Genomic DNA, 15,807 nt, shown 5'->3' with positions numbered 1-15,807 from the left:
ACAGATGAAGAGAAACCTTTTCGAAGGGTTGTATGACGTTGGAACTTCCTGTCCCAGAAGGTATTAGAGGTGGAGGTCATTGAATATTTTTAAGGCCGAGGAAGATGGATTCTTGTTAGGCAAGATCTTTTTGATTTGAATTATTATTGTCACATGTTTCTAGGTACAGTGAAAAGTTTTGTTTTGCGTGCCGTACAGGCAGATCATGCCAAAGAAGGTTCAAAGGGTGATAGAACAGGGTGAGGAATACAATGTTACGGCTCCAGAGAAGGTGCACAAAAAGCAAGATCAACATTAGATTTGAAATTTGAGAAGTCTGTTCAGACTTTTAATAACAGCGGGTAAGAAACTGTTCTTGATCTTGTTAGTATGTGTGTTTAAGCTTTTGTATCTTCTGCCTGGCAAAAAAGGTTGGAAGAGATTATAACCGGGGTGGGAGGGGTTTTTGATGTTGGCTGCCTTTCCGAGGCAGCGAGAAGTATAGACTGAGTCAAGGGATAGAAGATTGGATTGCGTGATAGTGTGGGCTCTGTTCCCAACTCTGTAGTTTCTTATGGTCCTGGGCAGAGAAGTTGCCATATCAAAACTTGATATATCCAGATAGAATACTTTCTATGGTGCATCTATAAAGCAGTTCTTATGGACATGGCAAATTTCCTTAGCATCCTGAAGAAATAGAGGCATTGTTGTGCCTTCTTGACGGTCTCATCAGTGTGGGTGGTCCAGGACAGATTGTTGGTGATTATCGCTCCTGGGAACTTGACGCTGTCCACCATCTCCACGTCCGCTCCATTGATTATCGATAGGAGTGTGCCATCCACCTTGCTTCCTGAAGTCATTGACCAACTCTTTAGTTTTGCTGATGTTAAGGGAGAGATTGTTATTTTTGCACCATGCAACCAAGTACACCATCTGTTTTCCATAATTCTGACTTGACATTGTTTGAGATCCGGCCGACAATGGTGTTGTCTACAGCCAACTTGTAGATGGAGTTAGGAAGAAATTTGGCCACACAGTCATGAGTCTACTGGGAGTACAGGAAAGGGCTGAGTACACAGCCTTGTGGGGTGCTGGTATTGAGGACTGTTGTGGAGGAGGTGCTCTTGCCTAACCTCACTGAAGGTGATCAGATGTTCTCAAGGAGAAACGGAAATGTGAAATTCAAAGCCGAAACGGTCAGCCATGTTCATCTTGAATGGCATTGCAGGCCTGAGAGGCCAAATAGCCTACTTTTGCTCTGAATTAGTATGTTGTTTATATTTGCACTCCAAGTATAAGAAAACAATCATGAGCAAAACAGACCTGTGTGTATCTTTCATAGACCACACCAAGTCATTCAACATTGAATAGTGAGAGATTTTTGAAAAGCATTGGAAAAACTTGAATACCTACACAGGTTCCTGGCTATGGTGGAACAATTTCATGAAAGTCATTACAGATAACTTGAGCACAAGAGACCTCTCAAATCTCTTCCGAATCTCCAGTGGCATGAAGCTGGGATGTCGGCTGGCCTCCACTGTAGTCACCATCTTTTTCAACATTATCCTGCAGCGGGCAACAGAATTTTCCTTTTATTGGCAGTTTACATGTGCTTCCAGACTGAGAGAGATCCTTTCAACCTTGGATGTCTGCAGGCACAGACACATGAAAAAGTCATCCATGAACTTTCTTTTGGTGATGACTCTGCAATCCTGGACTACATGCAGTGGATAATGGGGCATTTTTATGAGGTAGCAGATTCTTCAGACTAAAAATTTGTGTAAAGAAAACTGAAGTTCTTCAGCTTGCATTTTTAAAAAAAAAAAAAAGTAGGCCACCAAACAGTTCATATTGAAGGAACTGAGCTAAATGCTGTCAAGAAATTTACTTATTTGGGGAGTTTCATTTCATTTGATACTACTACAGGCAAGTGGACTATCGGCTTTCTATTGGAAATGGCACATTCAGCTCGGTCTACAAATGAGTATCGAACAATCGTTGCCTTGGAGCAAAAACCAAACTTGCTGTCCAAAAGGTAGTCCTCACCACCCTTCTGAATGGCACTGACATAGGTCCTGTGCTGCTAACCTGTGTGCCTTTTAGTGCACTTTCATCCTTCAGATCTGCTGGCAAGACTGCATCACACACATTTGAAAGTTTGGAAACTGCCAACCTCGCGTAATAAGGCCAGCCCCTGCAAAGAAGCTGTTGGGCAAGTCGCATTGCCCGGATGAGTGATAGTAGCCTCTCCAAGCTCATGCTGTGCAGAGAGCTGACCGCACCTAAAAAGAATAGAGAGGTCCCATGCAAATGTTTCAGGGGCATCTTGTGCCCATTGCCAGTGAGAATTGCATGACATGGCTTGTGATGCTAGGGGATACTACATCAGGAGCACAACAGGGATCTTTTGAGTGAACAGTGACCAGGATAGAGAAAATTGGAGAAGGATAGATCCAACTGTCTCCAGTGGTGACAACACCCTCATGGCACCCATTGTAATAGATTTGCCTGTCTTGTAGAGGTGTGACAAGTCAGTAGGCCTGCAGCTAATAAGTGCAATCTTCATAAAATCTTCGTCTGCAAAGAACTGCTAGATTTAGCAATAACTTGCGCATAGCTGAATTGAAATCCTCACTATTAATGAATTGTATTTATGTAACTGCTGCATGTGAAAATCCAACATTAATTATGTTGCTGACTTTAAACTTCGATTTGTGTTGAACGTAGATCCCAGTCTTAAATCTAAGACTTCTACCACTTAGAAGGGCAAGGATAGCAGGCACATGGCAATACAGCCTGTAGAATACTTTCCAAGCCCCACACTGTCCTGATTTGGAACCAGATTGCTATTACTTAGAGTCATGCAGCATGGAAACAGACCCTTCATCCAAATAGTCCATGCTGACCATGTTCCCAAACTAAATTAGTCCCATCTGCTTGCCTTTGGCCCATGTGCCTGCAAACCTTTCCTATTCCTATTAATAGGAATTAGAGGTGGGTAATAAATGCTGGTGCTGTTAACAATCACCTTCTGCAAAAAGGAATTAAAAAAAAACGCATTGGGCTAAATGTTTTTGTTCTTTACCCTACATAGTGGTGCTAAGTTGCTCACATTTTCAGGTAGTTTGAGGTGCTGCATGCTCTTTAATTTGCCTAATTCTCTGCCAGTGGAAAATGTGCTTAGATTCAGTGACTGGGATCATCTTCATTTTCCAAAGCAGTATATGTCTAGCCCAACGGGAAAGGAGGCATTGCTAAACCTAGAATGAGTTGAGTTAAATTGATTCAATTGTTAGGGGAACGTTTTTGGGAACCATAATTGTTATTTCATAGGCTTAGGTTGACCGTAGAAAAGAACAGTGAACAATCTGGAGTGTGGATGAGCTGACTTCAATTGGGCAAGAATGATCCTGGAATGGATAGACTAGAGCCACAGGTTGGCAGGCAAAACTGTAGCTGAATAAAGGGCTACCTTCAAAGAAGAGATGGTTTGGCCATGGTAAGGTAGATTACCTCAAAGGGAAAGGAAGGTTAAACACATACAGAGCTCCCTGGATGAAACAGAAGGTAGAAATTAAGATGGTGAAGAAAAAGTGTACTTAGAAAATACATTGATAATCAGGCTGAATGTAGAAGAGAAGTGCAAAAGCAAAAAAAAAAGAAACAAAAGGGAACTATGTAAAGAAACTGACAGCTAACTTAAAGTAGAATCCTAAAGTTTTCCACGGTGCATAAAGGGTAAAAACAGGAGTACGGCTCAACAGGGATCAAAGAGGATATAATCTTGGAAGCAAAGGGCATGGTTGAGGTTTCAAATTAATACTTTGCACCTGTCTTTACCAAAGTAACCTTGGTCATGGTGATAAAGGAGAAAATTCAGTCACTAGAATGGTTCAAAATTGATGTGGTATTGAATAGACTGTCTGTACTTAAAGTTGACAAGATACCGGTGCAGGACGAAATGTATCTAAGAACATTGAAAGAAACGAGATAAGGAATTATGGAGACACTAGTCATAATTTTTCAGTCTTTCTTAGACTGAAGTGGTGCCAGAGCTCTGGAGAATTGCAAGCATTCCACGCTTGTTCCGAAAAGGATAAGCCCAGCAATTACAAACCAGTCAATTTAACTTCAGTGGTATGGAAACAATAATTTGGGATAGAATTACCAGTCACATGAGCATATGTGAGTCAGCTTAGGAAAGTAAATAATGATTTTGTGAGGGGAAAATGGTGTTTTAAGTATTTTACTAGAGATTTTTGATGAGATATCAGAGGACTGATGAATGTAATGTTGATTATGGTGTACATTGACATTCAAAAGGTGTTTTTAATACAGTGCTGAACAGAGTCATCTAAACAAGTTAGAGTTCATGGAATAAAATGTACAGTCGTAATCTGGATACAAAATTGGCCGAGTATTATGAAGCAGAGTAATGGTAAACAGGTATTTTTTGGGCTGCTGAAGGTTTGTAGATGAGTTCCTTACCTTGTTTTACCTGATTAATATAAATGAGTTAGAGCTTCGTGTACATGGAACAATTTCAAAGTTTGTGTATGAAACAAAGCTTGAAAGCCTTGTAAACCGTTTTGAGGGTGGTGTCTTCCTTCAGAAGAATATTGACAAGTTGGTAGATTGGGTGGATAGGTGGCAAATGAAGTTTAGAGGAGTGTGAAGTAATGCACTTGTTACAAAGAATATGGAGAGACAGTAAAAGGTAAATTGTAAACGGTGTGCAGATGCAAACAGATCTGGATGTATTACATAAGTCACTAAAGGTGGCAGGACAGGTGAAGAGAGCAGTTAATAAATACAGTACCAGGCTTTGTTGAAAAGGGCATAGAGTACTAGAGCACAGAGGTTATAGCGAACTTGTGTAAGGTATGAATTAGACATTATCTGGATGCCATATCTGAGGTAGGATGTGAATGCATTGGTAAGAGTAGAGAAGACACTTATAAGAATGGTTTCAGGGATGAGAAACTTCAGTCATGAAGATAGACTGAAGGAGTTGGGACTGTTGTCCTTGGAGAGGAGAAGGCATAGAGAAGATTTCATTGAAGTTTCCAAAATCAGGAGGGCGCTGAACAGAGAAGTTAGGGAGGAACTGTTCCCACTTGTAAAAGGATTGTGAATGGGAACGTGCAGGTTTGAAGTAATTTGCAAAAGAAGCAAATGTGATGTGAGAAAAAGCTTTTTCACATAGCAAGTTATTCAAGTCTGAATTACACTGCCTGGATGTGTGGTGAAGGTATTTTCAATCGACGCATTCAAAAGGGTACTTGATGGCTATTCCAATAATGCTCGTTTGGAAAGCTGGTGCAGACACAATGGGCCAAATTGTGGCATCCTGCACTGTAACAATTTTGTGATTCACTCTTACTGTGACTAGTTCTTCTCAGTGGAGATAGCACAAACGAATGAGAAATGTGATCAGGGAGAATTTGAATTTCCCAGATATTTTTATACCATTTACTTATCACTTCCTGCAGAAAATCAGTACTGACTGTGTATATTTGTTCGTATTTGGCCTTCTGTAATTTTTTTTTAAATAACGTGAACTACGTCATCCAATGTGTCTACTAAGTCAGAGTAGCAATGGATATTGGGGATACACTTTATTCACCTAACATTCAGATTTGAAGAGCCTTTGAAATTTGATTCATTATCACAGACCATTTCAAAATATTGAATGCTTAAGTGTGACTGAATCAGAGGCTGACTGCGGCAAATTTCGCCATCCCCTACTCCTGATAAATTTCCAGTGAAGCCCCTCGAAGATACATAACTAACCCAAGACTAGAAAGTTCAGGAACCAACTCCCCTTTCTGCTGGTTGGAGATTTATACCAGTCCTTCAAAAGATCTCCCTGTCAAACCAGTGTGTGTTACACAGTGATAACGCAGTGTGTGAAGCTGTAGGAACACAGCAAGCCAGGCTGCATCATAGGAGCAGGAAAATTGCTGTTTTGGGTCGGGACCCTTCTTTCAAGAAACCTGAACGCCAACTTTCCTGCTCCTCTGATGCTGCCTGGCCTGCTGTCTTCCTCCAGCTCCACACTGTTATCTCTGACTCCAGCATCTGCAGCTCTTACTATCTCTGAGTGTGTTACATGGTGACCTTTATTTATTTGATTGAATATTCAAATCTTTACTGTCCAGTGCTACAATTTTTTTTTTTCTTTGTCTTACCTGCTATCAAGTAAATTGTAAAATGTTCCTCTGCTTCTGTGGTTTCTGCTACTAAATCTCAGGAATCTGCAGAAATAATACCCCAGTTCCTTTTGAAAACTACTGTTGTGGTATTTCAGTTACTGTTATAGATCTTGTGTTTGTATGGGAACTTCTTTTTTTTCAGACAAAATCTCCAACATCAGTATTTTGTATAAGTTTAGATATTGTGGACTTAACAGTTTTCCCTCCATTTTACCAGAGCTAATTAACTGATTTTATTTTGAATAGGTACTGTAGAACTCTGGGAATAATGTGAAAATGAGTTTGCTGGGATCTGTCCGCAATTTGTTGCTGGCTCTTTGTCTGATGCTGGTCTTGGGATTTCTCTACTATTCTGCTGGAAAGTTACACTTGCATGGATGGGGACAGGAACCACGTGAGTCATGAACGTACTATTTTAAAAATGATCTAAAATCTTCTTCTGATCTTTGTTTCTTGATCCAAAATGCTAAGGTATTGATCTGTGATTTCTCATAATTGTGGGATTTGGGACTTTTTGAGATATTTTAAACCTATAATCAAATTGAATGTAGGGACACTCTCTAACCTTTTTTGTTCTGAATTATGATCTGTGTCTTATTGCAAATATCATGGAAGCATATTTTATTCAATCATGTATGTATTTAAAGATTCTTGTGACTAAGCAGGAAAGTAATCCTCCTTAACTGATTTCTTTTTTATCACTGGATATGTATTGCGTCAGTTTATAGGAGCTACACTGGACGCACTCAGAAATGGGTGCGTGGAGCAGCATGGAAGGAATGGAGAAGACATTTGGCCTTTCAATCATAAATGAAGTGGTCTGTCCAAATCAAGGATTATACTTTAAATAATGTTGCATTCATTGAAAAATATAGATACATTCATATTTTTCAATCCCTATGGGTAAATGATTTAGACATCCAAATATTGAGACTCAAAAGGCTTTTTTCAGTATAACAGCTTTGCATTCTTGCAGAAGCCATGTGAGCTGTGTGATTATACCTTAGCCCTTTATTTTATGCCCCACACCAAGAACATAGAATCATAGCATTACTTTAGCACAAGAGGAAGCCATTCAACCTGTTGAATCTGTGCCTGCTCTGCAAGAGCAGTGTCACTAGTTCCCCTCTTTGGCTCTTTCTTCATTGTATAGCAAATAATATCTCTTCAGAATCTTGTCCAATTTTCTTTTGAAAGCTATGCTTGAATCTATCTTCACTCCCAATTTGGATAATACATTCAAATTGTAACTACTTGCTGTGTTAAACTTTTATTCTTCATAATGCTTTTGGTTAAATTCCTAATCATTAGAGCTGCGTCCTCTAGTTTTTGATCCTTTTGACAATGAGAACAGTTTCTTTCTTTCTTTCTTTCTCTCATTCTCTTCTCTCTCACATCTAGATTCCTAAATGATTTTGAACACCTCTAACAAAGCTACTCTCAAACCTCCATAAGGAGAACTTTTCCAGTTTCCTCGGTTAAATGAGTGAACTGAGTCCCTTTATAAGAGTCATAGAGTCATGCAACATAGAAACAGACCCTTCGGTTCAACCAGTCCATGCCAAACGTAATCCCAAACTAAATTAGTCTTACCTGTCTGCTCCTGGCCCATATCCCTACAAACCTTTCCTATTCATAATGTCTTCTAAATGTTGTAATTGTACCAGCATCCACCACTTCAAGAAGTTCATTCCACACGCAAACCACCCTTGCCTTGGCTTTTTTTAAATCTGTTTCTCTTCTCTTCTCACTTTAAATGTGGCCCCTCGTCTTGAAATTTTCCCACTTTAGGGAAAAGAAAACTACTATCAACTCTATCTATACCTCTTATTTTATAAACTTCTATCAGGTCCCCTCTCAATTTCCTACACTCTAGTGAAAAATGTCCCAGTCTATCCAGCCTTTCCTTATAACTCAAACCTTCCATATCTGGCAACATCCTGGTAAACTTCTTCTGAACCCTTTCAACCTTGATAATATCCATACTATAACTGGGCGACCAGAATTGGACGCAGTATTTTAGAAAAGGCCTCGACAATGTCTGGTACAACCTCAACATAACATCCCAACTCCTATACTCAAAGGACTCCGCAATGAAGGCAAGCGTGCCGAGTGCCTCTTTAACCATCCTGTCTATGTGTGACTACATGCAAACTCTAAAGAATTTGTATACCTGCACCCCTAGGTCCCTCTGTTCTATACTCAAGGCCCTACCATTAATTGTAAAGGTACCACCCTTGTTTGTTGTACTAAAATGCAATACCTCACATTTATTCAGATTGAACTCCATCTGCAATTTTTTCAGCCCATTGACCCAATTAATCAAGATCCTTTTGCAATCTCAGAAGACCTTCTTCACGGTCTACAATGCCACCAATTTTGGTGTCATTTGCAAACTTAAAGCCATGCATTCTGTATTCTCATTGAAATCATTTATATAAATGACAAACATTCTTGGAAATCTTTTCTGTACTGTCCTGATTGCACATTATTCCTAAAGTGTTTTAGGGAAGTTGAGATAGTAACAATGTCTTATAAAGGTTCTTCTTTACTTTACTTTTGTACTTAATAACTTCTTAGCCACTTTCTGAAACTGCTCTGATCTTTGATTTTTGCACATATTCCATTAGTCTGTATCCTTTTGAAGACTATCACTGTCTTCTTCATTGTTCATTATACTCACAATTTTGTCATCAGTAAAATTTGATTTCTCTATTCTAAATAATTAAATTACATGAAGAAAAGCAATTTGATGCCTGAAATCACAACTGTCTGCCAACCTCCAGTCCAAAAAAAAGGTCATTCACCAGTAGTTAACAGATTCATGCTGGCTTTTTGTTAAGTAATATACACTTCTCCAAATGTCTATTAAATTTATTCAGATTACAATTTCTAAGTTTTCCACTACTGTGGTTAAGCTGGCTTGCCTTTGCTGTGTTTGTTCTTAGTTCACCCCACCTTGGCTCATCTGCTGTCAAACCCTTATGTCTTCGCTACCTCTAAACGTAACAAATGTAATACACTCTCGGCTGGCTGCTTGTATTCTACCCTTCGTGAACTTTACTGTTCAAATTATTTACCATTAAATGCATCAACACTATGGTGGCTGACCTACATTCTTCATATTTGTGACCAGTATTGATTTATTGCTGAACTGTTTTGATTCAGATCCAGAAATGTTGGAGATGTCTGGGAAGTCAGACAGCATCTGTGGATAAGTCAACAAATAAATGTTGCAAGTCAGTGAGCAGTGCAGTAGCAAAGAGAAGTGTTCTAACAATTTGAAGCAGAAGTGATACAGTCATTTGGTCTCTTGTAACTGTTTAAAATCCTTCAAATGGCAAAAGATATAGTTATTCCAGAATGTTAATTTATGATAGAGTTTGCTTTTACTGTCGGCAAAGGTTCAGAAAAATAGTAATTTATCCATGTTACAAATCTAACGTGTGACAAGCCTGATAGTGACCAGTTCTGGTGGTTAGTATTGACAGTGAGATGAGTGGTTTGTATTGAAAACCAACCATTCTAGTTGTAAGCTGGACACCAGCTATCATTTTTGTAGGATTGTCAACCTAACTCCAGTCATAGGAAAAAACAGAGGATAATATTCTGTACATTTGTTTTTGAAAATTGAACTTAGCCTATTGGGCTCTTGTTTCATCTATGAATATTTATTTAGACAGATGTCATGAATTTATAAGCAGTTACAAATACTTGGATTTACCTATACAGACCACTTTTCTAATAGGAAGAATGTGAGCAGTAGGAATTAGAAAGGAATTTAAAAAGTTAGTGTAGTATAGTTGTGAAATATTAAGTGTGAACAATTTTATAGTGGATCCAGAAGGATAGTGACAAAATGCAACAATGCAGTCGTGATCAAAAGGAGGATGCTGCAGGTTTTTTTTTGAAGTCTACTGTTGTGAATGCCAATTCTTCTAATCTTGCACAACCACAGAGCTTTTGTAATAGTTATAATTGTGGCGGTGCTGGTGTTGGACTGGGGTGGACAAGGTCAAAAATCACTTGATACCAGGTTATAGTCCAAGTTTATTTGAAAACACAAGCTTTCAGTGTCTTGGTCCTTCAGGCGTTAGTGAGAGAGGTGGCATCAGATACAGAATTTAGAAGCAAAAGATCAAAGGGTCACAGAACTGATATGAATGTGATTGAACAAACCTAAGATGGCTGTTAAATCTTTAAATCTTTAATCAGTGAGAAAGGAGATGTAGGTTTCGATAGATTAATATGCAAATCCAGAATTTCTTTCAAGTCACTGCCCCGAGATACCTAAAGGTTATATCAGTATACCAGAGGTGATACCTCAGGTCAGACAATGCATTTTAGGTGTGAAGCCTCGTTTAGAATCTCTGTGGAAATAAAACCAGTCTGACTCCAAGTTAAAACAAAGTAGGAATTTATTAAAATGCCACTGACTCGTGTGTGTGTGTGTGTGTGTGTGTGTGTGTGTGTGTGTGTTGAGAGAGAGAGAGAGTGTTCTTCGCAGTCGCTCGCTCGCTCGCTCCCATGCATGTCAATCTATGAAGTGAATTTGTATTTGCAAATACCTTTTTATTTTGCTCAAAAAACACACAATTTATAGATAGTCAATCAATCGGGCGTTTTACAAATTCCCACTTTAGAAATAAAACCAGTCTGACTCCAAACTAAAGCACAAACAAGTTCTAAACAAGGCCTCACACCTAACACGCATTGTCTGACCTAAAATGTCACCTCTTTACGCTGATTAAAACCTTTAGTTCTCTCAGGACCATGACATGAAAGGAATATGGGGATTTACATATACATTTTAATCAAGTAAAACCTCTTAACTGATTAAAGATTTAACAGCATCTTAGGTTTGTTTAGTACATCCTCATCAGTGGTGTGAACCTTTGACCATTTTACTTATAAATTCTATGTGTCTGATACTACTTCGCTCACTAACAGCTGAAGAAGGAACAAGTCTCTGAAAGCTTGTGTTTTCAAATAAACCTGTTTGGATTATAACCTGGTGTCATGTGATTTTACTGACCTTGTCTGCCCCAGTCCAACACCGGCACTTGCACATCAAACTTTAAACAGAGCATTGTTTGCAGCCAACTACCCAGCCTTCAGGACAACATCGACCACGACACTGTACAACTTTGTCATGGCATCGAGTCCACATCGACCCTCCAAAGAGCATCTCACCCAGTCCCACCCTTTACCCAATCCCAGGCATTCCCACCCTAGACAGTATGGGCAATTGAGCATGGCCAATCCACCTAACCTGCACATCTTTGGACTGTGGGAGGAAACTGTAGTACTCGGAGCAAACCCACGCAGAAATGGGGAGAATGCAGAAACTCCACACAGTCGCCCGAGGCTAGAATCAAACCCAGGATCCTGGCGTTGTGAGGCAGCAGTGCTGACCACTAAGCCACTGTACCGCCTTTAGATGTAACTACCTTGAACTTCAATAATTACCGTCTCTCTACCATAAGGTCGGAAGTGGGGATGTTGCTGATGATTGCACTATATCACTGCCATTTGTGACTCCTCCGATACTGAAGCAGTTGATCTCCATACAGATCAGGGATAAGAGGAAAATGTTTTTGACTCGGAGAGCAGTGGGAACCTTGAACTCGGTGCTAGTAAGGGTGGTAGAGGCAGAAACCCTCATAACGTTCGAGAATTATTTAGATATGCATTTGCAGTGCTAAGGCTTACGAGACTATAGGCCAAGTGCTGGAAGATGGGGTTAGAACAGTTGTGATTGGTTTTTGACCACCACAGACTGGATGGATTTTGTGCTGTAGACTTCTATGACTTTTAAGAGCTGGATGGTGTTCAGGCTTGGGCTGGTAAATGGAAACTAACATTTTGCATATTACAAGTCCTTGACAATGGCATCCGCCATCCAAGAGGACATAAACATCTCCCTTTGCTCCAGAATGGTGTTACCATCACTGAATCCCCCATAGTCAACATCTTGGTGGTAGAATAGGGCTTCTGAGCCCAGGGCTTGTCCGCTCTATCCACCTTTCTTTTCATGTATTTTCTTTTCCTCTCTCTTCTCATTTTTGTTTTCTTCTATTTTACTTATCTCATGGGAAGAACTTGGTCGTGGTGATGGCATCCATTGGTTCTGAGGAAGGGTCACCGGACCCGAAATGTTACCTCTGTCTTTTCCTTCACAGATGCTTCCAGACCTGCTGAGCTTTTCCAGCAACTTTGTTTTTGTTCCTCTTTTTTAAAATGTTCATTTAAAATCTCTGAACAAGCAAAATGCATGCAATTTAATTTTTTGACAGACGAGGCGTTTATTTGGATGATGCCATAATTATGTTATGGAAAAACAGAAGTTAATTAATGCAACTTGTGTTAGTGTATTACAGCAAAAAATACGCAGTGATAACAGTCCAATTCATAAAAATTACAATTATGCAAACAATCTCACATGAGTGTCACTTAAAGTATGTTGTTACACTATTTAAAATCCAGCTGGGGGAATTCGACATAATAGCATTCTGAACCCAACTTGAGAATTCCTAAACAACATCAGTTTATATTTATATAGAAACTTTAATGTAGAAAAAAAGTGGAAGTCTTGTGGATTACTTGGCTAATGTCTCATTCCAAGTCTTGTTGGCACAGAAAGTTTTGTAGTTCAAAAGTTTGGTAATCTACCAGCTAATCCTTCTGACTTTCCCTACAAGTTCCACAAAAAATTGTTTTCTTCTAACAGCGCTTTCTTTGTTTTGCTTATTCTCCTTCGTCATACATAATGAATCAATTGAACAATACACTTTACAGCCCTATAGATATCTCAAGGAATACGAAATCATGTGCAGACAGTTATGATCAGTAATAACCCTTTTATTTTTGTTTTTCATATTATTTTGATTTGTCAACCAAAGCTGAAGTGGTCTTGCTCAACTTGGAATATTATATTCCAAAATGTGCAGTCAAGTTAATTTCTAGTTTTCTGTATCCCAGAAAGCAGCTCAGAATGGTTTATTATCATGTTGTGTGTTCAGAATGATTTCAAATGAGGAGAAACGTCTGTAACAATTTTAGATTTTCTTTTACCTGTGCCGTATGGATCAGGAAGACTGATCCATGTGGAACTAAATCATCCACAATTAGGTTATCAAGTATCTTTTATCTTTTTGTGAAATTGAAGTTCATTGTTTGTATATATACCGTGTTTGTGAAGTCTAGGTAATTCTGAATATATGACTGAGTCCCAGTGTTGAAGAGCAAAGGTCAGGTCAGTGCTGCAAATAAAAAATATATGTTGCCCAAGTTGGTCCTTATTATTAGGCCTTGTATCATCATAATGTAGAGCACTGAAAAGAAAGCTTTTTCAGTAGATCAAGTTTCAATCTAACAGGCCAAGAAATGCAAGACTACTAATTTTGTCAACACTCTCGGGCATTGACATGCACAGTCTTGAAGTCATCGAGCTATACAGCAGGGAAACAGACCCTTCGGTCCAACTTGTCCCTGCCAACCAGATATCCTAAATTAATCTAGTCCCGTTTGCCAGCATTAGGCCCATAAATCCTTCCTATTCATATACCCATCCAGACCCCTTTTAAAATGTTGTAATTGTACCAATCTCCACCACTTCCTCTGGCAGCTCATTCCATACATGCACCACCCTCTGAAAAAGTTGACTCTTAGGTCCCTTTTTAAATCTTTCTGCTCTCACTTTAAACTATGTCCTTTCGTTTTGGACTCTGCTACCCTGGGGGGAAAAAAAACCTTGGCTATTCACCCTATCCATATCCGTCATGATTTTATAAACTTCTATAATGTCATCCCTCAGCTTCTGACACTCCAGGGAAAATACCCCCAGCCTATTCAGCCTCTCCCTGCAGCTCAAACCCTCCAACCCTGGCAACATCCTTGTAAATCTTTTCTGAACCCTTTCAAGTTTCACAACATCTTCCTAGAGCAGGGAGACCATAATTGGCCTAACCAAGGTCCTGTACTGCCACAATATGACCTTCCAACTCCTTTACTCAATGTACTGACCAATAAAGGTAAGCATACCAAACGCCGCCTTCACAATCCTGTCTACCTGCGACTCCACTTCCAAGGAACTATGAACCTGCACGTCAAGGTCTGTTTTTTTTTTCAACATCACTCCCCAGTACCACCTCATGAAGTGTATAAGTCCTGTCCTGATCTGCCTTTCCAAAATGCTGCATCTCACATTTGTCTAGATTGAACTCCAACTGCTACTTTACAGCCCATTTGATTAAGATCTTGTGCTCTGAGATAACCTCCTTCACTGTCCACTATATGACCAATTTTGGTGTCATCTGCAAACTTATTAATCACACCTCTGATGTTCATATCCAAATCCTTTCTATAAATGACAAAAAGCAGTGGACCCAGCACCAATCCTTGTGGCATACCGCTGGTCGCATGCCTCCAGCCTGAAAAGTGAAATAATCAGGCCGTAATTCAATCTGCTTACTGAATGAAAAAACTATTTAAACTTTTTTTTGAAAGCTGTTTTTACTCTCCTGAGACCATATTTTGATAGCTTGACTTAGAGAGGAGAGTGATGTCAACTAGGAGAGTCCTGTTCCAATCATCGTACAAAAACTTGGTTCTGAGGAATTACTGCATTTTGGGGACCTTGCCTTTTTTAAAAAAAAAAATTAGTATTGTCCATTTGGATATAAAAGATTCCAGGCATTATTGGGGGAGTAGAAGGGAAATCTCCTGATATCTTGCATAACAATTTTTTTCAGCTTTTTGGGCAGCTGTGTGGTTTTTCTTTAAGAATTGAAGTCCATAATTTGTTGTAGTTTTCATGCATCTCCACTTGAATGTTCAGCCATCATTTACAAAATATTGTAAATCGGTGCTAACCATCCTATTTATCCTGTTTCCATATGATGTAAAAGCAAGACATACGAGTACACCGCAGCCCCATCAGCAGCTGAAATTTCTAGATAATAGTTCAGTAAGTGAGCTTACCATGATCTGTAACTGAAGCTTATGTCTGTCTTTCAGACGACATGCTACTGTGCGTTTTTGTTTTAAAATCAGATTTCCAGGATTTAAAAAATCTTTCTTCATTATTGTTACTTCTTCATTACTCTGTAATTTATTATATAATTGTTTTGGACACGGAATGGTAATGATCGGTAATAAATGCACTGTATTTAGGTGACCTAAATGGAAAATATGCTAGCTATGTGGACCGATATACATGAATGTATGCTTGGAAGGAGGAATTCTCTGAATTCCGTTGGTAACAGCAGAAAGAATTGTTCCCTGCCAAGTAATTAGTATAACATAAATTTAATTGTGCTTTTTGAAATTGGAGTTTGAATACTTGTGTTGTATGTTGTGGTAACAGCACAGTACCAGTGGAGGGAGACATTGTCTTGCAGTAAAAGACTGTTTCTTGGCTAGGTAATTGAATATTGCTCAACATAAAGCTGTGCTAACTAAACGAAGTTTAAATGCAGTGCATTTGCTACTAATTTAACTTGTTCTTGCATCTAGTCGGTCAAGATACCTTACAATAACGGAGATAGAACAGTTGATTGTGGTTGGATCAGATTGTAACATCTTGCTTTACATCCATTCGTGGCCCAGCTTC

At 39.1% G+C, this 15,807-nt stretch overlaps 1 protein-coding gene across 8 annotated transcripts in view; it reads left to right on the top strand.

Moving 5' to 3' along the window:
* LOC109913946 (CMP-N-acetylneuraminate-beta-1,4-galactoside alpha-2,3-sialyltransferase) overlaps positions 1-15,807 on the top strand; it is a 425,675-nt gene that overhangs the window by 8,597 nt on the left and 401,271 nt on the right. For all 8 annotated transcript variants that reach the window (XM_048602385.1, XM_048602384.1, XM_048602387.1 and 5 more), the window contains exon 2: positions 6,441-6,588. In XM_048602385.1, the coding sequence (XP_048458342.1) occupies positions 6,471-6,588 (118 nt within the window). In that variant the 5' untranslated portion in view covers positions 6,441-6,470. The remainder of the gene's footprint in view (positions 1-6,440; positions 6,589-15,807) is intronic.

This window comes from Rhincodon typus, chromosome 10 (assembly GCF_021869965.1).
Source record: "Rhincodon typus isolate 14 chromosome 10, sRhiTyp1.1, whole genome shotgun sequence".
Lineage (NCBI taxonomy): Eukaryota > Metazoa > Chordata > Chondrichthyes > Orectolobiformes > Rhincodontidae > Rhincodon > Rhincodon typus.
The sequence above is the reverse complement of the archived record's forward strand: the minus strand, read 5'-3'. Positions and strand labels throughout refer to the sequence as shown.